The 24,929-nt window shown below is 42.1% G+C and overlaps 1 protein-coding gene across 1 annotated transcript in view; it reads right to left on the bottom strand.

Annotated features, from left to right (window-relative positions):
- Window positions 1–24,382, bottom strand: part of LOC121545845 (RNA-binding motif, single-stranded-interacting protein 2-like) — a 35,307-nt gene extending 10,925 nt beyond the window's left edge. Inside the window, exons 1-4 of the mRNA XM_041856712.2 lie at window positions 24,246–24,382; window positions 17,922–18,094; window positions 12,917–12,975; window positions 12,020–12,111 (exon numbers count right to left, since the gene is read on the bottom strand). Coding sequence (XP_041712646.1) covers window positions 12,020–12,111; window positions 12,917–12,975; window positions 17,922–18,094; window positions 24,246–24,317 — 396 coding nt within the window. The 5' untranslated portion in view covers window positions 24,318–24,382. The remainder of the gene's footprint in view (window positions 1–12,019; window positions 12,112–12,916; window positions 12,976–17,921; window positions 18,095–24,245) is intronic.
- Window positions 24,383–24,929: the final 547 nt, after the last annotated feature.

The raw sequence follows: 24,929 nt of genomic DNA, 5'->3' as shown, positions 1-24,929 counted from the left end.
TTGGAATTCATTCTGATTAATTTCTATGGCTCCACACACCATCATATTCCCAATGGGGATCTGACCAGGGCATGACAAAATGTGTCAGTCACATGCATAATCTTGACCTTGAATTCATATGCAGGTCTCAGTAAAATTATGCAGCTATGACAAATACGATCTGAAACTCAAGGAGCCAATGAGTCCTCAGAAAAATTCTTAGTTTTTCCAGGAATGCTTGAATTATGTCATATGCTTTTGATTAATTCAATAGATTTTCCACTTCTACTCAGTAAACTACCTGCCTGCCCAAACAAATTGAATTGAAATGACAGCAAAGTAAGATAGTTGTATGATAGCGTATCTGAATCTCAACCATAACTGTTTTGCATATTCATTAGTGTGCAGATGTGATTAAAAAGCTGTAAAATGCATTTGATATTCATCTCAATATCATGAATTATGCATAGTGTAATCACTGCGACCTGCAGTGAAGGTGATTTGTCTCTCCCTGAGGAACACACACACACACACACACACACACACACACACACACACACACACACACAAACACACCTCCAACCTTTCATTGCCACATCATCAACAACACACACCAAACCCACACTTTGCAACCACACACACACTATTCCAACCATCACAGACACACACCCAACACCAAGAACCCAGCTATTTTAGAGAACATACCCTTAAAGAGGCAATCTGCAGTTCAAACAATTACAAAGCAGTTTGGTAAACAGCTGAGCGATGGGGCTGGAGAAATGTAACCACTCTCAAATTCATAGACAGAGATATGGATGCAAGGACTGACCATACATGATATCCCAAATATAATTTAATCATGTTTTGAGGCTATAGAGTGTTTGTTTACAATTGCATTGTTTACAAACAATTGTGTAAAACAAGCTTATATTATTGGTTATGATGGGGTATGACAGTTGAACTAAGCCCATGAGGCATTTATAAGTTATATCCTTCAAGAATCAATTGGTATACACTACCAGTCAAAAGTTTGGACACACGTACTCGTTCAAGGGTTTTTCTTTATTTTTACTATTTTCTACATTGTACAATAGTTTTGAAGACATCAAAACTATGAAATAACACATATGGAATCATGTAGTATCCAAAAAAATGTTAAACAAATCAAAATATATTTTATATTTGAGTTTCTTCAAAGTAGCCACCTTTGCCTTGATGACAGCTTTGCACACTCTTAGCATTTTCTCAACCAGCTTCATGAGGTAGTCACCTGGAATGCATTTCAATTAACAGGTGTGCCTTCTTAAAAGTTAATTTGTGGAATTTCTTTCCTTCTTAATGCGTTTGAGCCAATCAGTTGTGTTGTGACAAGGTAGGGGTGGTATACAGAAGATAGCTCTATTTGGTAAAAGACCAAGTCCATATTATGGCAAGAACAGCTCAAATAATGACAGTCCATCATTACTTTAAGACATGAAGGTCAGTCATAATGGAACATTTCAAGAACTTTGAAAGTTTCTTCATGTGCAATTGCAAAAACCATCAAGCGCTATGATGAAGCTGGCTCTCATGAGGACCGCCACAGGAAAGGAAGACCCAGAGTTACTTCTGCTGCAGAGGATAAGTTCATTAGAGTTACCAGCCTCAGAAATTGCAGCCCAAATAAATGCTTCACAGAGTTGAAGTAACAGTCACATCTCAACATCAACTGTTCAGAAGAGACTGTGAATCAGGCCTTCATGGTCAAATTGCTGCAAAGAAACCACTACTAAAGGACACCAATAAGAAGAAGAGACCTGCTTGGGCCAAGAAACACAAGCAATGGACATTAGACCGGTGGAAATTTGTCCTTTGGTCTGGAGTCCAAATTTGAGATTTTTGGTTCCAACCGCTGTGTCTTTGTGAGACGCGGTGTGGGTGAACGGATGTTCTCCGCATGTGTAGTTCCCACCGTGAAGCATGGAGGAGGAGGTGTTATGGTGTGGGGGTGCTTTGCTGGTGACACTGTCTGTGATTTATTTAGAATTCAAGGCCCACTTAACCAGCATGGCTACCACAGCATTCTGCAGCGATACGCCATCCCATCTGGTTTGGGCTTAGTGGGACTATCATTTGTTTTTCAACAGGACAATGACCCAACACACCTCCAAGCTGTGTAAGGGCTATTTGACCAAGAAGGAGAGTGATGGAGAGCTGCATCAGATGACCTGGCCTCCACAATCACCCGACCTCAACCCAATTGAGATGGTTTGGGTTGGACCGCAGAGTGAAGGAAAAGCAGCCAACAAGTACTCAGCATATGTGGGAACTCCTTCAAGACTGTTGGAAAAGCATTCCAGGTGAAGCTAGTTGAGAGAATGCCAAGAGTGTGCAAAGCTGTCATCAAGGCAACGGGTGGCTATTTGAAGAATCTTAAATATAAAATATATTTTGATTTGTTTTACACTTTTTTGGTTACTACATGATTCCATATGTGTTATTTCATAGTTTTGATGTCTTCACTATTATTCTACAATGTAGAAAATAATAAAAATAAAGAAAAACCCTTGAATGAGTAGGTGTGTCCAAACTTGACTGGTGCTGTTTAACATAACAAATAAATAATGGTTGTAGCAATCACAGATTGTCCCTTTAAGAGTCTCAAAAGGTCATTAACTGATGTTTTCATAGGAATGTTCCCTTGATGAGCAAGGAATGTTTCCAAGAGACCATTCCCTTAATATAAAATAGAACTTACCCAGAACTTGTTTACCATGTTCTCAGAACTTAAGATATTCATGTTCTAAACACGTTTCATTGGAACGTTACAAAAACATATGTGTCCAGTTTTCTGTGGGTTAGGAGAATATTCAATCAACGCCCCTCCAAACATACACAACATGGTTGCCATGTTCTCAGAACATAAGCTATTAAGGTTCTAGACACGTTTCATGGGAACATTGCCAGAACATTTATGTGTCCAATGAAAAATGTATTACACATCACGTCTTGTTACAGAGCCAATCAAGGCCCTGATTGGTGAACCACTGATCAAATCAAATCAAATCAAATCAAATTTTATTGGTCACATGCGCCGAATACAACAGGTGCAGACATTACAGTGAAATGCTTACTTACAGCCCTTAACCAACAGTGCATTTATTTTAAACAAAAAAAGTAAGAATAAAACAACAACAAAAAAGTGTTGAGAAAAAAAGAGCAGAAGTAAAAATAAAGTGACAGTAGGGAGGCTATATATACAATAGAATAAAGTGACAGTAGGGAGGCTATATATACAGGGGGGTACCGTTGCATAGTCAATGTGCGGGGGCACCGGCTAGTTGAGGTAGTTGAGGTAATATGTACATGTGGGTAGAGTTAAAGTGACTATGCATAAATACTTAACAGAGTAGCAGCAGCGTAAAAGTATGGGGTGGGGGGGCAGTGCAAATAGTCCGGGTAGCCATGATTAGCTGTTCAGGAGTCTTATGGCTTGGGGGTAGAAGCTGTTGAGAAGTCTTTTGGACCTAGACTTGGCACTCCGGTACCGCTTGCCGTGCGGTAGCAGAGAGAACAGTCTATGACTAGGGTGACTGGAGTCTTTGACAATTTTGAGGGCCTTCCTCTGACACCGCCTGGTATAGAGGTCCTGGATGGCAAGGAGCTTTGCCCCTGTGATGTACTGGGCCGTACGCACTACCCTCTGTAGTGCCTTGCGGTCAGAGGCCAAGCAGTTGCCATACCAGGCGGTGATGCAACCAGTCAGGATGCTCTCGATGGTGCAGCTGTAGAATTTTTTGAGGATCTGAGGACCCATGCCAAATCTTTTTAGTCTCCTGAGGGGGAATAGGCTTTGTCGTGCCCTCTTCACGACTGTCTTGGTGTGTTTGGACCATGATAGTTCGTTGGTGATGTGGACACCAAGGAACTTGAAGCTCTCAACCTGTTCCACTACAGCCCGTCGATGAGAATGGGGGCGTGCTCAGTCCTCTTTTTTTTTCCTGTAGTCCACAATCATCTCCTTTGTCTTGGTCACGTTGAGGGAGAGGTTGTTGTCCTGGCACCACACGGCCAGATCTCTGACCTCCTCCCTATAGGCTGTCTCATCGTTGTCGGTGATCAGGCCTACCACTGTTGTGTCGTCGGCAAACTTAATGATGGTGTTGGAGTCGTGCCTGGCCATGCAGTCATGGGTGAACAGAGAGTACAGGAGGGGACTGAGCACGCACCCCTGAGGGGCCCCCGTGTTGAGGATCAGTGTGGCAGATGTGTTGTTACCTACCCTTACCACCTGGGGGCGGCCCGTCAGGAAGTCCAGGATCCAGTTGCAGAGGGAGGTGTTTAGTCCCAGGATCCTTAGCTTAGTGATCCATTCACTGATCCATTCATTGCTCTTTGTCTGTTGGCAAGGTTAGGGATACTCACACACACAGTGCTTTTATTATACACTGAGTGTACAAAACATTAGGAACACTTTCCTAATATTGACTTTCACCCCCTACTTTTGCCCTCAGAACAGCCTCAATTTTTCGGGGCAGGGACTCTACAAGGTGTCGAAAGCGTTCCACAGGGATGCTGGCCCATGTTGAATCCAATGCTTCCCACAGTTGTATCAAGTTGGCTGGATGTAATTTGGGTGGTGGACCATTCTTGATACACACGGGAAACAGTTGAGCGAGAAAAACCCAGCAGCGTTGCAGTTGTTGACACACTCAAACCGGTGCGCCTGGCACCTACTACCATACCCTGTTCAAAGGCACTTAAATATTTTGTCTATTCACCCTCTGAATGGCACACATACACAATCAATGTCTCAATTGTCTTAAGGCTTAAAAGTTATTATTTAACCTGTCTCCTCCCCTTCAGCTACACCGATTTAAGTGGATTTAACAAGTGACATCAATAAGGGATCATAGCTTTCACCTGGATTCACCTGGTCAGTCTGTCATGGAAAGAGCAGGTGTTCCTAATATTTTGTTCACTCAGTGTTCAAAGTTTTTAACTTACATATGTGACATACATGATTATATTGTGCATGTTCCTTTATACAATAATTATTATTCAACGTGTCCTCACCTGGGATTTGAACTCACAACCTTTTGGTTCATGGTACTCCGATCTTCCTACTACGCTACTATGTCTGTGTTAGGTATCAGTCAATCTGACTATTCTGATCATTGATTTGATTGACTTATTTCAACAATTTAAGGGCTTTCAGTATAGTTCCCTAATGTAGGTGGGGCATATTAATCTGTTTTAATGATACTCCTGAAATCACTATGATCAATAAAAGTTTTTCTTGAGTGTACTTTAAAAAAAGCTGAAATGTACTTCAAAGTGCATTCACCCTATTGCTTACACCTATAATTACTGTATAAATGAACATGTAATCATGTATGTCGAAGTCTGACAAATATGTAAGTTGAAAACACTGTATGTTGAAAGCACTGTGTGTGTGTGCGTATCCCTAAACTTGCCAACTGACAGAAAGAGCTGTGAATGGATCAGTGGTTCCCCATTCAGGGCCTTGATGGGCTTGGTATTGGTATTTTATTAGGATCCCCATTAACTGTTGCGAAAGCAGCAGCTACTCTTCCTGGGGTCCACACAAAACATGAAACATGACATAATACAGTTACAGTACGCCTTAATAGACAAGATCAGCTCAAGGACAGAACTACATAAATTGAAAAACGGCATACATAGCCTACATATCAATACATACACACAAAATATCTAAGTCAAATAGGGGAGAGGTGTTGTGCCGTGAGGTGTTGCTTTATCTGTTTTTTGAAAACAGGTTTGCTGTTAATTTGAGCAATATGAGATGGAAGGGAGTTCCATCTGGTGAGGTAAGTGTGTGTGTCAGAGCAGTGTGTAAATTGACTATGTAAACAATTTGGAATTTTCAACACATTAATGTTTCTTATAAAAATAAGAAATTATGCAGTCAGTATCTCCTCAACTCTTAGCCAAGAGAGACTGGCATGCATAGTATTTATATTAGGCATCTGATTACAATGAAGAGCAAGATGTGCCGCTCTGTTCTGGGCCAACTGCAGCTTAACTAGGTCTTTCTTTGCAGCACTTGACCACATGACTGGACAATAATCAAGATACGACAAAACTAGAGCCTGCAGGACTTGCTTTTTGGAGTGTGGTGTCAAAAAACAGAGCATCTCTTTATTATGGACATACCTCTCCCCATCTTTACAACCATTGAATTTATATGTTTTGACCATGACAGTTTACAATCTAAGGTAACACCAAGTAATTTAGTCTCCTCAACTTGTTCAACAGCCACACCAATAATTATCAGATTTAGCTGAGGTCTAGAGCTTAGGGAATGATGTGTACGAAATACAATGCTCTTAGTTTTAGAGACGTTCAGGACCAGTTTATTACTGGCCACCCATTCCAAAACTGACTGCAACTCCTTGTTAAGGGTATCAGTGACTTCATTAGCTGTGGTTGCTGACACGTATATGGTTGAATCATCAGCATACATGGACACACAGGCTTTGTTTAATGCCAGTGGCAGGTCGTTGGTAAAAAATAGAAAAGAGTAGAGGGCCTAGAGAGCTGCCCTGCGGTACACCAAACCCTACATGTTTGACATTAGAGAGGCTTCCATTAAAGAAAACCCTCTGAGTTCTATGAGATAAATAGCTCTGAGGTTGAAAAGCCATAAAACATATTTTTTCTCAACAACAGACTATGGTGAATAATATCAAAGGCTGCACTGACATCTAACAGTACAGCTCCCACAATCTTTTTATTATCCATTTATTTCAACCAATCATCAGTAATTTGTGTCAGTGCAGTACGTGTTGAGTGCCCTTCTCTATAAGTCTGTTGTCAATTTGTTTACAGAGAAACACAATTTTTTCCATCAGTTTGCTAAGAGCTGGCAACAAGCTGATAGGTCTGCTGTTAGAACCTGTAAATGCCACTTTACCACTGTTTGCCCTCCAGGCCTGAGGACAAACACCTTCCTCTAGACTCAGATTAAAGATATGACAGATACCTTGCCAATAAAGTAATCATTAAAATAATTGGCAACACCATCTGATTCGATGAAGATGGAGTTGAATTAGTCTTTCTGGACATAATTCATTTAAAGTACTCTAAAAAAAAAATTCCCATCATTTTTTATATCATTGATCTTGGCTTCATAATACAGTTTCTTCTTCTTTTTGCAGTAAGTCAGCCAGTCAGATGTGCAGCAGACTTATTAGCCACTCCTTTTGCTCCATCTCTTTCAACCATACAGTTAATCAATTCCTCATCAATCCATGGAGCCTTAACCGTTCTAACAGGCAGTTTCCTAACAGGTGCATGTTTATCAATAATTGGAAGAAGCAATTTCATTAATTCATCAAGTGCAGCGTCTGGATGCTCCTTATTAATCACATCAGACCAACAAATATTTTTTTCATTATCCACATACAGTGGGGAAAAAAAGTATTTAGTCAGCCACCAATTGTGCAAGTTCTCCCACTTAAAAAGATGAGAGAGGCCTGTAATTTTCATCATAGGTACACGTCAACTATGACAGACAAATTGAGAAGAAAAAAATCCAGAAAATCACATTGTAGGATTTTTTATGAATTTATTTGCAAATTATGGTGGAAAATAAGTATTTGGTCACCTACAAACAAGCAAGATTTCTGGCTCTCACAGACCTGTAACTTCTTCTTTAAGAGGCTCCTCGGTCCTCCACTCGTTACCTGTATTAATGGCACCTGTTTGAACTTGTTATCAGTATAAAATACACCTGTCCACAACCTCAAACAGTCACACTCCAAACTCCAAACTTCACTCCAAGATGAAACGTGGCTGGGTCTTTCAGCATGACAATGATCCCAAACACACCGCCCGGGCAACGAAGGAGTGGCTTCGTAAGAAGCATTTCAAGGTCCTGGAGTGGCCTAGCCAGTCTCCAGATCTCAACCCCATAGAAAATCTTTGGAGGGAGTTGAAAGTCCGTGTTGCCCAGCGACAGCCCCAAAACATCACTGCTCTAGAGGAGATCTGCATGGAGGAATGGGTCAAAATACCAGCAACAGTGTGTGAAAACCTTGTGAAGACTTACAGAAAACGTTTGACCTGTGTCATTGCCAACAAAGGGTATATAACAAAGTATTGAGAAACTTTTGCTATTGACCAAATACTTATTTTCCACCATGATTTGCAAATAAATTCATTAAAAATCCTACAATGTGATTTTCTGGATTTTTCTTTCTCATTTTGTCTGTCATAGTTGACGTGTACCTATGATGAAAATTACAGGCCTCTCTCATCTTTTTAAGTGGGAGAACCTGCACAATTGGTGGCTGACTAAATACTTTTTTTCCCCACTGTAAGTCTCAGCAAAATATTTTGTATGATCTCTTATACACTATTTTAGAACTTTCCTGGATATAGCCACTATATTGTGATCACTGCATCCACTGGGTACGGATACAGCTTTAGAACAAAGTTCTACAGTAAAATATTAGTAAAAATGTGATCAATACATGTGGATGATCTTGTTCCTGTAGTGTTTGTAAACACCCTGGTAGATTGATGAATAACCTGAATCAGATTACAGGCACTGGTTACAGTGAGAAGCTTCCTTTTGAGCGGACAGCTTGATGAAAACCAGTCAATATTCAGTTCTCTGTTTACATCACATACACAATCAAGCATTTTACCCACATTATTTAGATACTGACTGTTAGCACTTGGTGGCCTATAGCAACACCCCAAAAGAATAGGCTTTAGATGAGGCAGGTGAACCTGCAACCACAGCACTTCAATAACACTTGACATGAGATCTTCTCTAAGCATTACAGGGATATGGCTCTGAATATATATAGCAACACCTCCCCATAATCATTCCTGTCTCTTAGATGGTATATCCTTGTATTGCTACTTCTGTATCATCAAAGGAATTATCTAAGTGAGTCTCAGAAATGGCTAATATATGAATGTTATCTGATGTTAGCAAGTTATTGATTTAATGAACCTTATCTCTAAGGCTACATCTTTTGATATGGGCTATTTTCAGCCCTTTCCTGGGTAGCTTCTCAAAGATCGACATAATATGGAAAAGAACAAACAAAGCAAGAGAAAAAAGAAAAGTTCAGCAGGCCATTAATCAGTTGGTGTGTGTAAGTGTGTGTGTGTGCTGCGCGGTTGATGCTACAAACCCATAGGCTTGGAAACAGTAACAAGGCCTGAAAACTGGAAACCAGAATGTTCATGCAACGTTCTCATGAAATGTGTCTAGAACATTCATATCTTCTATTCTGAGAACATGGCAACCCTGTCCTGTGTATGTTTGGAGGGACGTTGATGGGAATATTTTTCGAACCCTCAGACAACTGGACAAATTAATATTATAGCAACGTCCCATAAAACATGTATAGAACATTAATGTTGTATATTCTGAGAACATTGTAACCACGTTCTAGATAAGTTATCCTGACATTATGGGAATATTCCCCTTAACTTTTACACCAAAATATTCTAAAAAGGTTCTCAGAATGTTTTTTGCTAACATTGATAGAATGTTCCCCTAACTAACGGAGAAATGGACACTCAAACATTAAGGGAATATTATGGGTAACATTACAAAAACGCTCTCGCTCCCTAGAATTGTTAGCTGAGAAGCTGATCTCCCCTTGTGCTGGATCACTGACATTCACAAGTGTTCTCACATACTGAACAACCCATATTTCTGTCTGATACGTACCCAGACACATTTCTGACTCATTGTGAGTCATTCTGGTGAAATGTAATCTGCTCTGTTCTGATCCTGTGGGCTGCGTGTGTTAATCTTGGGCTGTGTGTGTGTGTGTGTGTGTGTGTGTGTGTGTAGTTGCCAAGTGTAAAAGTTTAGCGTATGTCAGTGATGGTGCAGGCTCAGGTTGAAGCAGTGTGTGCTTGTGTGTATGTGTGTGTGTGTGTGTATTTGCCAAGTGTAAGTTTAGTGTGTGTCAGAGATGGTGCAGGGCTGAGGTTGAAGCAGTCTGTGTGTGTGGTTGCCAAATGTGTGGTTTGAGAGTGTGCCAAGAGGCCAGCCGGTGAGACAAGGTTTGTGGCTGGGCACTGGATACTGTTACTGGGCTGGGGAGGCTGGGGAGAGAGCTGCTCAGACAGTGACTCAGCCTCCTGCCTCACTCCACCAGGGAGAACAGGCTAGCCCTTTGTACAGGGTGCTGAGGGAGCAGGAGCTGCCTGCCTGGGACACACTCCCTGAGCACCTCTGTAAGACACACACACACATGCAAGCGCAGGCACACATACAGTGGGGAAAAAAAGTATTTAGTCAGCCACCAATTGTGCAAGTTCTCCCACTTAAAAAGATGAGAGAGGCCTGTAATTTTCATCATAGGTACACGTCAACTATGACAGACAAATTGAGGAAAAAAATTCCAGAAAATCACATTGTAGGATTTTTAATGAATTTATTTGCAAATTATGGTGGAAAATAAGTATTTGGTCACCTACAAACAAGCAAGATTTCTGGCTCTCACAGACCTGTAACTTCTTCTTTAAGAGGCTCCTCTGTCCTCCACTCGTTACCTGTATTAATGGCACCTGTTTGAACTTGTTATCAGTATAAAAGACACCTGCCCACAAGCTCAAACAGTCACACTCCAAACTCCACTATGGCCAAGACCAAAGAGCTGTCAAAGGACACCAGAAACAAAATTGTAGACCTGCACCAGGCTGGGAAGACTGAATCTGCAATAGGTAAGCAGCTTGGTTTGAAGAAATCAACTGTGGGAGCAATTATTAGGAAATGGAAGGCATACAAGACCACTGATAATCTCCCTCGATCTGGGGCTCCACGCAAGATCTCACCCCGTGGGGTCAAAATGATCACAAGAACGGTGAGCAAAATCCCAGAACCACACGGGGGGACCTAGTGAATGACCTGCAGAGAGCTGGGACCAAAGTAACAAAGCCTACCATCAGTAACACACTACGCCGCCAGGGACTTAAATCCTGCAGTGCCAGACGTGTCCCCCCTGCTTAAGCCAGTACATGTCCAGGCCCGTGCTAGAGTGCATTTGGATGATCCAGAAGAGGATTGGGAGAATGTCATATGGTCAGATGAAACCAAAATAGAACTTTTTGGTAAAAACTCAACTCGGTCGTGTTTGGAGGACAAAGAATGCTGAGTTGCATCCAAAGAACACCATACCTACTGTGAAGCATGGGGGTGGAAACATCATGCTTTGGGGCTGTTTTTCTGCAAAGGGACCAGGACGACTGATTCGTGTAAAGGAAAGAATGAATGGGGCCATGTATGGTGAGATTTTGAGTGAAAACCTCCTTCCATCAGCAAGGGCATTGAAGATGAAACGTGTCTGGGTCTTTCAGTATGACAATGATCCCAAACACACCGCCCGGAACAACGAAGGAGTGGCTTCGTAAGAAGCATTTCAAGGTCCTGGAATGGCCTAGCCAGTCTCCAGATCTCAACCCCATAGAAAATCTTTGGAGGGAGTTGAAAGTCCGTGTTGCCCAGCGACAGCCCCAAAACATCACTGCTCTAGAGGAGGTCTGCATGGACGAATGGGCCAAAATACCAGCAACAGTGTGTGAAAACCTTGTGAAGACTTACAGAAAACGTTTGACCTGTGTCATTGCCAACAAAGGGTATATAACAAAGTATTGAGAAACTTTTGTTATTGACCAAATACTTATTTTCCACCATAATTTGCAAATAAATTCATTAAAAATCATACAATGTGATTTTCTGGATTTTTTTTCCTCATTTTGTCTGTCATAGTTGACGTGTACCTATGATGAAAATTACAGGCCTCTCTCATCTTTTTAAGTGGGAGAACTTGCACAATTGGTGGCTGACTAAATACTTTTTTTCCCCACTGTACACAAACCAATGGGCTTAAACTACTCTCTCAAGGGCCACCACACAAAGACAAAAGAACAACCACAACAAGGAGAGCTCTGCACTCAGAAAGGGGGAGCGATGTAGAAACGGAGAGAGAGAGAGAGAGAGAGAGAGAGAGAGAGAGAGAGAGAGAGAGAGAAGACATCTTACCTTAGCCATCTGAGCCTGGACTCCACCAGCTTTCAGTGCTGTCACTGCTTTCTGTGCCGCAGACGGACTGTCAAAGTCAACAAAGCCATAGCCTGCAGGGACAAAGACAGACATACTTACTTTGAGTTGTGACACTGAGAAGTACATACTATGGCAACAGGCCTAGGGCAGGGATTTTTCTGACTAGGACTATATGACCTGACCAGGAAAAACGTAAAACTATAGACTATAACTAGGGACCAGAGTTATTCCTTGCCAGGAACATGATAATGAAAAACACCTGTCCCTAAGCATGAGCATAGAGATAGATACAGTATCTACCTATGGGCATGACACCTCAAATCATGCAGGTCCTGTGCAGGTAAGCGTTGAATGGGGCTGAAATAGCAGACAGGTTAAGGATAATATGACAGAACAGATTCTCTCCACTACTGCACTGTGGTCAGGTTTAGGATAATGCTACAGAACAGAACCTCTGTTGTGGAGACAGGTTTAGGAGAATAGTCTATCCCTCTACTGTGGCCAGATGTGGAGTTACTGTATGTAACCAACGGTGGAGTTACTGTATGTAACCAACGGTGGAGTTACTGTATGTAACCAACGGTGGAGTTACTGTATGTAACCAACGCTAAGCTGCCTACAATGGCGTTATGGGTAACATCACGAAACACCTGCTGAGAATAAACAGACAGAGGCTCTCTGGGATGTTTGCACGTAATGTTTGAGCTGTGTGTGACATACATCTGCGTGTAGGTGTGGTGTGTTTGTGTGTGTGTTTGTGTTTGTGTTTGTGTGTGTGTCCATGCGTTTGTGTTTGTGTGCGTCTGTGTTTGTGTGTGTGTCCATGTGTTTGTTTGTGCGGGTGTATGTTTTTTTTTACAAAACACCTCTCCTCACCTTTGCATTTGTTGGTGGTCTTGTCCAGGATGGCTTTAGTGGACACAATTTTCCCATACCTGGAAAACACAAAGGTGGATGGATGGTCAGGGTTTCTGGGGACCAAACAATGCTTCTACTGTGTACAGACCATTTTTTCATTACTATCATCATATCATCTTAGCTGACAGGGTTGAGGTATTATAAAGGCTTTAGGGGTCTAATCTAGTTCAAAGTGATTACGGTATGTGAATTGAACTAATTGATCTGTGGAAATACGTTTTGAGAAGTGGAATGTGGTATGGAGTAGAACGGGTGGAGTGATTCCCAAAAGGATTCCCACATCCTACTCAATCCAACATCACTCCATCAATGTATATGAGGCTCATCATAACCCTGTCATCAAGGCGGAGCACACTGTGAAATGGAGTGTTGGTGTAGTGTAGATAAGCAATACTACATTACACACTGTGTACGTCACACCCTGATCTATTTCACCTGTCTTTGTGATTGTCTCCACCCCCCTCCAGATGTCGCCCATCTTCCCCATTATCCCTAGTGTATTTATACCTGTGTTCTCTGTTTTTCTGTTGCCAGTTCGTTTTGTTTTGTCAAGCCTACCAGCGTTTTTCCCCTTGCTCCTGTCTTTTTCAAGTTCCTGTTTTCTAGTTTTGACAATTCTGCCTGCCCTGACCCTGAGCCTGCCAGCCGTTCTGTACCTTTTGGACTCTGATCTGGATTACTGACCTCTGCCTGCCCTTGGCCTGTCGTTTGCCTGCCCCCTGTTTTTGTAATAAACTTTTGTTACTTCGACACTGTCTGCATCTGGGTCTTCTCCTGAAACGTGATAGTGTAGTACTAAATATAACTAAACCAATACGCTTTCCCTCTGTTTCCTAGCAACCATACATTGCTGTCTTACTCATTTTACTCATCTGACTTAATCATGTTCTTTCCAGGAGGAACATATAGGGCCTGTACATGCTGTCTATTAATGCATATTGTAGAGCTAGCTTATAATAAATGACCCAATGCATTATTGATCATTGTTTTGTTGTGGTTGGAAATATAGTGATCTCCAAAAGTATTGGGACAGTGACATTTATTGTGTGGTTTTGGCTCTGTACTCCAGCACTTTGGATTTAGAATGATACAATTACATTATTTACCATTCATTTCTATTGGGCACCAAATAATCTGAAACACAACCAAAACAAACAGCAAATGCATTCAACAAGTTTGTAAAATCACAAGCTTGATCTAATCATTGCATGCTAGGAATATGGGACCAAATACTAAACTTTGGACTACTTTAATACACATGTGAATTTGTCCCAATACTTTTGGTCCCCTATGTACAAAAAGTGCTGTAATTTCTAAACGGTTCACCCGCTATGGAAATACCCTCAAATTAAAGCTGACAGTCTGCACTTTATTAACCTCATCGTCATTGTATCGTTTCAAATCCAAAGTGCTGGAGTACAGAGCCTAAACCACACAAAATGTGTCACTGTCCCAATACTTTATAGCTCACTGTATATGTAGAAGCCTTGACTTAATTATCTTTGTTCCAGGAGGAACACATTGGGCATGTACATTGCTGTATAGTAATTATTTGTACTGTAGACCTAGCTTTACGATCTCCCTTGTTTCTGCACCAACACTGCAGAAGCAGGATATCAACTCCCTGCATCTCTCTCGGCATGTGCATGTTCTGTAACCTGATCTCACTCTCCTTGCCTTGGCTGTGCTGTTATGTGCTGTACAAGCAAACCTGGCTGGCTGGCTGGCTGGCTGGCTGGCTGGCTGGCTGGTTGGGATCCACCGCAACACTCTCTCTCTCACTCTGCTAGCTAACACAACACCCAGAACAGAGCCTCATCTCTGGGTCCTACTGCCCCTCTATCTACCTAGCATAGCTACCCCAGCTTTACAGCAGGGTTTAGGCACACACTAACCAAAGGAGTAAGGGCTGCCCTTGCCCTTCTCTTTTAGCACAGATTTAACTTTTTTACTACAGCATGTGAACATCACACACTTGTTAAGGAGACGGGTGTTTTGAAAATCCTCTCATTGTTTCTCAACCTGCACTGTACTGCACTAACAGATACAGACAGGACAGGTAGCCCCTGTTCTTTCTATACACATGTTCCTCCAACTGGCATATACAGGTATTTGGTATATTCCAAAAATAGGCTACTAAAATCTAACAGGAAAATAAGCTATTCTGCATATATTACACTGGTGTCTCCAATTCCAAACAACTTTAGAGATTGAATTAGCTAAAGTACATTCTCCACCATACTGTAAATGTGCTTTAAAGCAAACTTGTGCTATATGCATTTGACCTCTAATGTAACATTACTATTTCATATTACGTTTGATGATCTATGCAGGATGCCATCAAATACATTATGCTTTGGCATAACATATCCATTATTTTCTAGTGACATCAACAATACATTATGTATGGGTAGTATTGCTCTGTGTGCAAATGAAAAGCACTCCTATAATAATTCAACTGCATGGGGGAAACTGGTTGCTACTAGCTCTCTGCTCTGGGCATTATATCGTCTTTGCAGGCCTCCTTAGTTGAGCTGTGAATATCCCCATAGAATACTGCATGAGGGAAAGATTGCTACAAGCTCTCTCTCTCTCCTCCTGGGTACTAGCTGTGTACAGTACAGTTTTTGCTGGCCTCCTTAATTGTGCAATGAAGAGATGCCCATCTACTAGTGCATTCAGCTTGTAGGTCTGACTCTGTGGCTATATAATGTGGAGAGAGGGAGGTTGGAGGGGAAGGAGACTCAGCCATGTGTGAGAGAGCAGAGAGCAGATAGTACAGTGTCTAGCACAGCACCCATAGTCAGCTAAAGCCAGGCCAGAGCCAGCCACTCAAAGAGGCTGCGCTGCTGGGGCTAGGAGGCAGAACAACCTCCCATCCATTCCCCCCAGACCTGAGCGTTTGATTGCGCATGTCAATTGTGTTCCAGATGGGCAAGGTTTGCACTTATGAAACTCGTCCATTGATTCCATTGCACCAGGCAAGCCTAATCAGATAGTATTTGAAGGATTTAACATACTATTTGAACCCAGGTGCTCAGAGCTCCTCGCCTCACATGGAGCAACTGGCAGTTAGTTATGTCAGGCTTCATGTTTCCTGTAGTTTTCACTTCGTCATTAATTTCATGACTTTATTCATGTTCTTCCCCGTATCGCCAAGCTCTCTATAGTTACATACACTGATTGTACAAAACATTAGGAACACCTTCCTAATCTTGAGTTGCACCCCTTTTGCCCTCAGAACAGCGTCAATTCATCGGGACATGGACTCTACAAGGTGTCGAAAGCGTTCCACAGGGATGCTACCCATGTTGACTCCAATGCTTCCCACAGTTGTGTCAAATTGGCTGAATGTCCTTTGGGTGGTGGACCATTCTTGATACACACAGGAAACTGTTGAGCGTGAAAAACCCAGCAGCGTTGCAGTTCTTGACACAAACCGGTGCGCCTGGCACCTACTACCATACCTTGTTCAAATGCACATAAATATTTTGTCTTGCCATTCACCCTCTGAATGACACAAATACACAATCGATGTCTCAATTGTCTCAAGGCTTAAAAATCCTTCTTTAACATGTCTCCTCCCCTTCATCTACACTGATTGAAGTGGATTTAACAAGTGACATCAATAAGGGATCATAGCTTTCACCTGGATTCACCTGGTCAGTCTATGTCATGGAAAGTTCCTAATGTTTTGTACACTCAGTGTATATACAGTAGAGTAGACCTTGCTTAGCACCATCCATTCTTATTTTATTGTCTCTTTTTAACATAGCATATTTTCATCTCAGTAATGGTATAGAAAACCATACACCTTGTTTAATGCCCTCCTCTACTCAAAAGCAAATTTCATGCAGTGATTTTATCTACTCTGTAAAAGCAGAACTACCCACATACCACCTCACACAGAAAACCTTAACTCCCTACATTCCTACGCCTAATTCCCCCTCTCTCTTCAACCCCGCCCTCTCTCTCCCTCTATCCCCCTCTCTCCCTCCATCCCCCTCTCCCTCCCGCTCTCTCTCTCCATCCCCCTCTTCATGCCACTGGCCTTGTTTGTATTTCCCTTTTCCCTGGGCTCAGGGTTTCCTGTGGGGTTGGGCAGCCTCATGTGAGCCATATCTTCCAGACAGCTGGAAAATAGCAGACCTCACTCCTTCTCCTTCTCTCCTTCCCCCCCCTCTCGGTTTCTCTTCCTCTGATTCCTTTTCTCTCCCTCTCTACTTCCCACCCTCTCTCTCCTTCATTCACTTTCTCCCCCTGTTTATCTCTCCTTCCCTCTCCCTCCCCCTCATCTCTCTCCTTCCTTCCCTCTCCCCTCTCTTTATGTCTCACTCTTTCTACTGTTTTGTTTCTCATCAAGCTCCAGTATTCAATTAAGAGCAGCAAACTCATTCATCTTCACCCAACTGGCTTTTTCATGTGGTGTTTCATTGAAGATCTAACAGACACAGACCAAGTGGCTCTGGCATGGCAGTTCTGGTTATCACTGCTGTCTGTATAATGCATATTGGAAATGCTGTATATGACTGCAATCATATTTTATTTTTTTATATGCAGAGATACCAACCACTCGGACCACTGGAAGCTGAGTGAGCTCATTCTCTGGTGATGGCAAGACCATCATACAGAGAGGAAGCACCAGGGAGAGAGACAAAACGTGCTTAGTAAGCTAGCTGTTGGTAAGTCTGCCCTCAGTTGTGCCAGCCTGAAAGGTCTGAGGTTACAACCCAAGCTCCTGTTGATCTTTCCACAGGCCACTGACTGGTGACATACTTGTGAAATGTGCACCCACTTCTTGCCTTTTCAGCTAAAGCATTATTTCAGGCCCTCTCTATCCCCATTAACACAATTTCCTCAATCAATATTCTCTTCCACCTCAGTTCATTTATTTTACACAGAGCCATAGATTCACTGTGAGGTGTTGTGTGGTAGAGGAGTGATTTGTTGATGAGCTACTCACGGCTGACACAGTTTGACAAGGTCCTGGTCTGTGGTTCCCGGGTGGAGGCCGCGGATGTAGAGGTTAGTTTTGCTCAGCTGCTCTGCACTGAGGCTGCCGTTACTGCTGCTGCTGGTGGTGGTGGGGTTCGGGCTGGTTAGAGACATCTGGTGGCTGGAGGACACATATGTCGGCTGGGGCGAGACAGAGACGGGATATGACATCAGCAACAAGATATGATTACATTGGGTAGTAGCTGGCTAGCATGTACACAAGATTTGATTCTGGGTGAGATTAGACATCTGGTGATGATGTAACGGAGGTGGTTTGATAAAACCAATTTGTGTGATGAGTAGGCTAACCTTGCTTGAGACGTTATGCCTATAGGCTTTGGCTCAGCAGGCTAAAATGGGCAGGAAACCCAGATTTGAACCCCAATCTGTCACAGTAAAATGCTACAATCCTCTACAGTCCACAATCCTGAAAAGGCACGTCCATTAGATCACATCTGGGCTGTTATCAGTCAACTCTCCAGGCTGTTCATGATCCACCTACTTATACTTAACTAGAGTGTAACCTAATCTACAAAAATCTATTAAGAAAACAATTAGCAGGATCACCAGTTACAGTGGATGGTTAAGCAAAGGGCAACATGTCAATATAGCACCCAATGATCCGGGGCCAGGGCTGAGAAATCAATATCAATTTGGTTATTTCACTACACTGCCTCCTAGATAGGATTTCAGTGTACTTAACTGTCTGCTAGATAGGATTTCAGTGTACTTAACTGTCTGCTAGATAGGACTTCAGTGTACTTAACTGTCTGCTAGATAGGCTTTCAGTGTAAGGCTACCATGGTCTGTAATGGGGGCAATCATAACATAAAACATTACCATCATGACCTATAATCACCAGACCATGGATACACTTCTAGACGGAGAACTCTTCACATGAATCACATTTTAGTTGAGTCGGCACTCTGCAGGGCTGCAATAGACACAACTCAATTTATATCAATACTGAGCTAACCCCGCTTTGGAGGGGAAATTGGATGGACCTCAGTAGCCGAATGAGCTTGATTCCAGCCCCCAGTAGTCACCTCCCACTCTGTTAATAACCCCCTGCTCCACTCTGCTGCAGTACTAACCTAGTGGTGTCCAACTACCTGGACCATTGGTAACCCGCTCTAATGAAACAGTTGCTCTTCTTCCTCTTTCCCCTCCTCCTCCTCCTCCTCCTCTCTCTCTAACAATTTACATCCTTCCCAAACCATTGCTCTCCTGCTGTACCTTTCTGTCTGTGTTTCCACAGTTTTGTATTCAACATGGCCATCACAAGATCCAGCAGCACCCAGCCTTGAACCCCTCCATAAACCAGAAGAGTTTTACCACCCCTTCATTAATCACGGTTGTTACTCTCACAGAGCCCATTCATTCACCATAGCCATTCTACACCTCTAATCTGCCTCTTTTCAGCATCAGTAGCATGGCAGCACACTGTTTGTTTTCCCACAATCACAACCTCTTCCTGTGGCTTGCTCTTGCCTTCACTCCCAGCCTACCAGCCTGCATGGAGACCCTATCAGGAGGGATGCACCTGCCTGGGTACTGGGTAGATAGTATCTGTATGTGGCTGGTGAATGGATGGTGCTGGGTCAGGGTATGGCTATAGAATCTGTATGATACTGAATGGAGTTGTATTAAGCCTGGTGGTAGATAAAATCTGTATGCTGGATGGGGCCTAGGCCTAGATGAGGCCTGTCTGGATCTGTGTGTTGGATGGATGATGGGGCGGGATAGATGTGGCCTGGGCCTGGCTAAAGGATTGATGTGCTGTTTGATAGAGGATGGAGCCTGGCTCTGGTGCTAAATAGAGCTGTATGCTGCTGGATGAGACCTGTCTGGATATATGTGATGGATGGATGGGGATGGATGGATGGGGATGGATGGATGGGGCCTGGGGGAGCTAATTGGGGAGCTTGCTAGAGGAAGGCACTAATCCCTCTCATGTGCTCTCCAGTCAGAAGGTACTGTCTCATTAAGGCTGCTCTGCTCTGCTTGTTCTAAGACAAGGAAGATGGCAGAGAACCAGCGAATCAGATGGATCCATACCCACCAGGCTCCCATCTGCCTGCCTGTCTGTCTGCCTGCCTGCGGCCTGCCTGTCTGTCTGCCTGCCTGCCTGCCTGCCTGTCTGCCTGCGGCCTACCTGTCTGCCTGCGGCCTGCCTGCCTGCCTGCCTGCCTGCCTGTCTGTCTGTCTGTCTGTCTGGCTGCTGCCTGCTGCCTGCTTGCCTGTCTGCCTGCGGCCTGCCTGCCAGCTCCAGGTGTTCTGTTCTGCCAAACAGTACAGAAGGGCTCCCATGAAAAAGAGATTCATATCTCAATGGGACTCACCTGGTTAGATAAAGAACAAATAATGTGTGCAGTCAGTGTGTGTAGTTCATCTTTCATTTGTTTCTGAACATGCTTATAAATCACAAATCTTGTGTCATTACCACAGCAGCAGCAGCAGCAGCATTAGAATGTGGAGTTAAATTATTTCTTTACATTCCCACGCCATAAACAAATGTTTGTGTTAGTTAGTTACCCTCAGAATGGGGGGTAAGACAGAGGGTGTTTCTTTTCTACAGCCGTTTTCACGTTCTCCACATTCCTAAATGCCTCATTAGTACCGGAACACAGACTAAAGAATGTGTCTCTCAAGACAATGAAGGCTTAAAGGAAAACTCCACCCAATAACTATGTTTTGGTATTTGTTTCATTAGTCCATTGTTAATATAGTCCCAAAATCTTTTGCATGTCAGCAATCAAGTTTTCAACATTTGTAACTTTCAAAATACAGAAATATGTTTTGAAAGTTATATATCTTGAAAACTTGATTGCTGACATGCAAAATATTTTGGGACTATATCAACAATGGACTAATGAAACAAATACCAAAATATAGTTTTTGGGTGGAGCTTTTCTTTAAATGTGACTGACTGAGTAGTGGGAAAATCCTAGTCTTGTCCCATACTGTTTGTATGTGCTGGCAAGCCATACATCTTTGGCATACCAATGATCGAACACAGAGAGGAGTTGGCTAATAGCACAAGCAGACAGGATCCAGCACCAGGCTAGGAAAACCCTACTTTTAAAATCCCCTGGTTAACACTTTATTACCTAAATGTACAATGCTCTATATCTTGTTAGAAGCACTTAGAGCCTTTAGAATGTATTGCAATAAGGCTTTATACAATATAATATCCCAAGTGCAGTCTTTCCATTCTTTACCAGTACATAATAGGACATATTTAAGAGACATTTTAAGTGTGGGTGATTGCTCTGAGCTGTTCCTTCTTCTCTCATTGAACTATAGCACTGTACGTATTAGCCCTGGAGGTTATTGGGTGTCTGTTTCCACAATGTACAGTATGTTGCTGTACACAGCACGTGATGGATTTTTGCTCACACACCTCAGGCCACAGCTGGGGTGAATCTCAAAAGTATGTTCTTCGATTCCTCACATCCACACTCCTTACCTCCTTCTCAAAGCGTCACAGGGAAGCAAGGAAAGCTTTGGAGAAGAAGATCCAAGGAGAAAACCTTGATATTTTACTGATATGATCCCAGTTCTATTCATATTCAGTTCTCAATAAACACATTTTCAAAATCTGTCAACATTGCACATTCGGCACAAACACATCACACATTGCATGACAATCTATTTCTGTGAAAATAAATACATGTTTTATCTTAAAATACAGAAGAAGAAAAATCTGTCTGAAAAAGCAAAGGCCTACCTGCTTGGCACAAGAGATTTTCAGAGGCATGGTAGAAAAGATCATGTTTATGAAAAAACAAGCTCTCTGTTTTTGCTGCCTGGTACTGGATTCTGCCACAGTGTGCAGAAAAGGTTTTGGGGTGAAAAAACAGCGATGGCACTCTTCTGATGCTTCTACTTCAACCTGCAACCTCACCAACTCTTCAACAATATAGAGACAGCAGGTGGGGCTTCATCCTTCTCCTCCTCTCTCTGAGTCAATCCAATTCTACACTCAAAGGCACAAAAAACCTAAACCTGCAAACTCTTTTTGTTTTAGATACGCAGAAAATACATTAAAGAAAGAGAAAATGAAGAAAGAGCAATCTGAAGAAAGAGAAAAACACATAGGGTTTGAGAAAAGGGGTTCGCTTCACTCTATACAGAGGAAAGATCTGGTGGCTCCCTTGTCCATGGGATCTGAACCACTCACAGCCAAAGAAATCAAGGTATGTGAGAGGGAAAAAATAAGAAAATGGGGGAGGAGGGAAGAGAGGAGGAGAGGTGGGTAATCAAAAGCAGGAGAAAGAAAGAAAGAAAGAAAGAAAGAAAGAAAGAAAGAAAGAAAGAAAGAAAGAAAGAAAGAAAGAAAGAAAGAAAGAAAGAAAGAAAGAAAGAAAGAAAGAAAGAAAGAAAGAAAGAAAGAAAGAAAAGAAAGTGAAAAAAAATCTTAATCCCTCTCTTTCCTCCACCCTTTTTCCCTTGTATAAAAAATACACAGAGCAGAGTTTGCCACTTGACCTTGGGTTTACATGTTTTCCCTCAGAGTGACTTTTGAGCTCTCACAATGAGCAAAAAAAAAGGCATGAGTTTGCAAAAGCGGAGTAGCAGACACCCCTTCTATCCTGACATGAGCACCTTGTTTGAAGCCAGAGTAGTGCACTGTATAGGGAATAGGGTGCCATTTGGGATGCAAACAGAATTCCATGAATCTGAGCAATCTGAATTCCTGCTAACCATGACGCAGGGAAAGGAATAACACAGCCCTGGGAGGTGGGAACTAGTGTTATGTTTCAGGAAAGTTAAACACTACCATGGCCTATGTCAGCAATGTTGCACCAAGTTAACACCAAGATTCACAATGTAGAATAATAAAATATGCTATTGACAGAAGAAACATGCAATTTTTCCCATCCATAATGTGAAAGCATCAGGATCAAAACTAGGATCACAAAAAAAGTGAATTATAATGTTTTATTTTACAATTATGCTACCTGTGAAAAAATATGTGCTTTATAGTTTCTTAATTTCAATTCCCTTAATATCTCACCCAATCCAACACTCCATATTCAACTTCATAGTCCCCTGTAGTTCAGTTGGTAGAGCATGGCGCTTGCAACGCCAGGGTTGTGGGTTCGTTTCCCACGGGGGGACAGTATGAAAATGTATGCACTCACTAACTGTAAGTCGCTCTGGATAAGAGTGTCTGCTAAATGTGTAAAATGTAAATTATATTTTTTCTGTTCTCTGGATGTTATATAGCAAATCATCAGAGTACATCTTTAAATGGTTAATAAAAAAATAAAAAAATCTTATCAACTGCCAATCAATATCAATTATCATTACAAACTGTTCAGTTGTTACAAATTGTTAAATAATAATCAATAAGCATATTGAATTGAACTATTTCAATAGGCTACAGTATTCATATTTCCATATCTATAAATCACTGTATTATATTGGCCAATGTTTCCAGCCATCAGATCATATTGGATTTCACAGCCTGGTCTCATAGACTAGACGTAACATAGTAAATGTAAATCCTTATCGCTTTAACATAACTCCTAAACAATCCTAACACCTAAACCCTAGCCTAGCTAAAGTTAGCCAGCTAGCAAACGTTTGCCACCTAGCCACCTAGCTAGAATTCGTAACAAATCATACCTTTTGCAAATTCGTAACATAGCATATGAAATGAGTGATGGACATCCACAAATTAATACATATCATACAAACCTAACATATCATACTAATTGGAGTGTCTCGAATTTACATACAGAATTATACGAAATGCTCTGAGACCAGGTTGGATTTCAAGGGGTTGTGCAAACCTTTACGCTAAATAAACTTATTTGGTTAACTTAGGTTACTGGTCTATTCAAAGAGAGACCTTACTCTCAATTGGTCGTTGAGTTTACAATTAGCCATTGGTATTAAACCCGAGAACTAGCGCAAAATGATCAAGGCTATTCGCCGCGCAAGTTTAATCCGTGCATTGACTTTCTCTGTGCCAATGAATAGAGCGAGGAAGAGCGCTAACGTTCACCCCGACGCATAGCCTAAAATAAATGCATGCATTATACCGGTATTCTATTCTATTATCTATTCACAATCTTATTTGGAGGATAGAAAGGAGTTAAAAGCTATTTTAAATCGACAAAATAGCCTATAGTTGATTTGTATCGTATATGGTCCACTTTCAAGGACACTGCAGCTTAATAGCCGAGCAACCTAACTGCTACAAACGATCCAGGAGGAATGAGACCGGCATATAACCTACATATAGCACATTATTCAGATGGAGTCAAATACATCGCTTTACCTTTTTACTAGTTCTGCTTGTATAGCCGTTGTATGGGTTGAATCCTGTCCTCGGCGGCACAGAGAGCAGCATTTTTACAGCAGCAGCACTATGTCTGGAGCGAAGAGCGTAGCCAAGGCAGGCAGTCAGCTGACGTCAGACAGGGAAATTCAGTTCAGAATCTGACTGGGATTGTGATTTGACTAGCGCTCTCCCAGCTCCCAGCCACTGGTAGTGTGTAGCATTCTATGTGACTGTGCGTTAAAAAGCGCGCTTTTCTGTGTTCCTCTTTCCATGTAGGCTATTTGTTAAACCTGGAAACCACCAGACAGTGAACATGTATGACTTTGGACATTAAGACTTTTTTATGTTACTATTCCGTATGACAGTCTGGACACACATTTAACCTTTATTGGTATTTTATAAAGGCTTTTTGTAGCTTGTATAGTCTTCAAAAACATTATCCATTATAAATACATATCATTAATCATATCTAACATTGGGACTAATATAATTATATTGGCCATGGCCCAACCTGATGATATTTTGGCAAAGGTGCATGGCATTACACTATCACCATCAAACCTTATGTCATTATCAGGACACCAGCAGGTATATCTCACTGGTCATTCCCAAAGCCAACACCTCCTTTGGCCGCCATTCCTTCCAGTTCTCTGCTGCCAATGACTGGAACGAATTGCAAAA

Source organism: Coregonus clupeaformis, chromosome 30 (assembly GCF_020615455.1).
Source record: "Coregonus clupeaformis isolate EN_2021a chromosome 30, ASM2061545v1, whole genome shotgun sequence".
NCBI classification, from domain to species: Eukaryota; Metazoa; Chordata; class Actinopteri; order Salmoniformes; family Salmonidae; genus Coregonus; species Coregonus clupeaformis.
The sequence above is the reverse complement of the archived record's forward strand: the minus strand, read 5'-3'. Positions and strand labels throughout refer to the sequence as shown.